We start from the raw sequence: 1,367 nt of genomic DNA, 5'->3' as shown, positions 1-1,367 counted from the left end.
GGGACTACTGGCATGTGCCACCATTCCTGGGTAGTTTTTTTTTTTTTTTTTTTTTTTTGGTAAAGACAGGGTCTCCCTATGTTGCCCAGCCTGGTCTCAAACTCCTGGAGGATCCTGGGCTCCAGCCATCCTGCCGCCTCAGCCTCCCAAAGTGCTGGGATTATAGGCATGAGTCATTGCACTGGGCCCAAACATTTTTTAAAAATTAGCCAGGCGTGGTGGCGTGCACCTGTAGTCCCAGTTATTCTGTGGGGGCTGAGGAAGGAGGTTCGCTTGAGCCCAAGTGTTTGAGGCTGCAAGTAGCTCTGATGATGCCACTGCACGTGGGTGACAGAGCAAGACCCTGTCTCTCAAAGACAAGCAAACAAAAAAAAACTCTTCTTAGCTGTACAAACACTGGTGGTGGGGGGTGGGCTGGATTTGGCCCGCGGGCCACAGTGTGCTAACTCCTGGTCTGGAATTTTGCAAGTTTGAAATTCAACAATACTCAGGTCCGTAAGACCCTGGGCTTGACGTTGTGGAATTAACAGAATTATCCGAGGCGCACATCCGCAGGTTTTAAGGCCCCAGAAGATCTGGGGTCCTGTGAGCTGCTGGTGTTCCACACCCACCCAGCCGCTGGGCGGCGCCCACGACACACACCTTCTTGTGCGTCTTGAGCTGTTCCTCGCCGTAGCGGAGAACGTCCTTGATGAGATCCTGTAACTTCCGTGTCAGTTCCAGGTGGCACAGCGCCAGCTTGTCGGAGGAGACGCGGAAGACCTCCCAGAGCGGGGCGAAGGTCCTGGGGGCAGGCAAGGTCACACCCAGGGTTTATCAGGCTCACCCCCACCCCGGGACAGCGCTGGCACTGGCTCAGGTATGTGCTGTGCGCTGATCCCTGCTAAACATGAATGCATACTAATTCATTTCATCTCCATTGCAGCCGTAAGAGGCGGGCCTGTGAAAGATGGGGTAACTGAGGCATAGGGAGCTCTATAGGTCATCCCAAGGCCCCTCAACAAATGAACATCAGGGCTGGAATTTAAACTCAGGCCCTGGTAATCCCAGCACTTTGGGAGGCCGAGGCGAGCGGATCACTTGAGGTCAGGAGTTCGAGACCAGCCTGAGCAACATGGTGAAACCCCCCGTCTCTACTTAAAATACAAAAATTATCTGTGTGTGGTGGAGGCAGCCTGTAATCCCAGCTACTCAGGGGGCTGAGGCAGAAGAATCGCTTGAACCCGGGAGGCAGAGTTTGCAGTAAGCTGAGATTGCACCACTGCACTCCAGCCTGGGTGACACAGCGAGACTCCATCTCAAAATAAATAAATAAATAAAATAAAATGGCTCACACCTGTAATCTCAGCACTTTGGGAGGCTGAGGC

General features: G+C 53.1%; 1 protein-coding gene across 1 annotated transcript in view; it reads right to left on the bottom strand.

Annotated features, from left to right (window-relative positions):
- FCHO1 (FCH domain only 1) overlaps positions 1-1,367 on the bottom strand; it is a 42,366-nt gene that overhangs the window by 26,666 nt on the left and 14,333 nt on the right. The window contains exon 5 of the mRNA XM_011991196.1: positions 608-795. Within this exon, the coding sequence (XP_011846586.1) occupies positions 608-795 (188 nt within the window). The remainder of the gene's footprint in view (positions 1-607; positions 796-1,367) is intronic.

Source organism: Mandrillus leucophaeus, unplaced genomic scaffold (assembly GCF_000951045.1).
Source record: "Mandrillus leucophaeus isolate KB7577 unplaced genomic scaffold, Mleu.le_1.0 Scaffold11, whole genome shotgun sequence".
NCBI lineage: Eukaryota > Metazoa > Chordata > Mammalia > Primates > Cercopithecidae > Mandrillus > Mandrillus leucophaeus.
The sequence above is the reverse complement of the archived record's forward strand: the minus strand, read 5'-3'. Positions and strand labels throughout refer to the sequence as shown.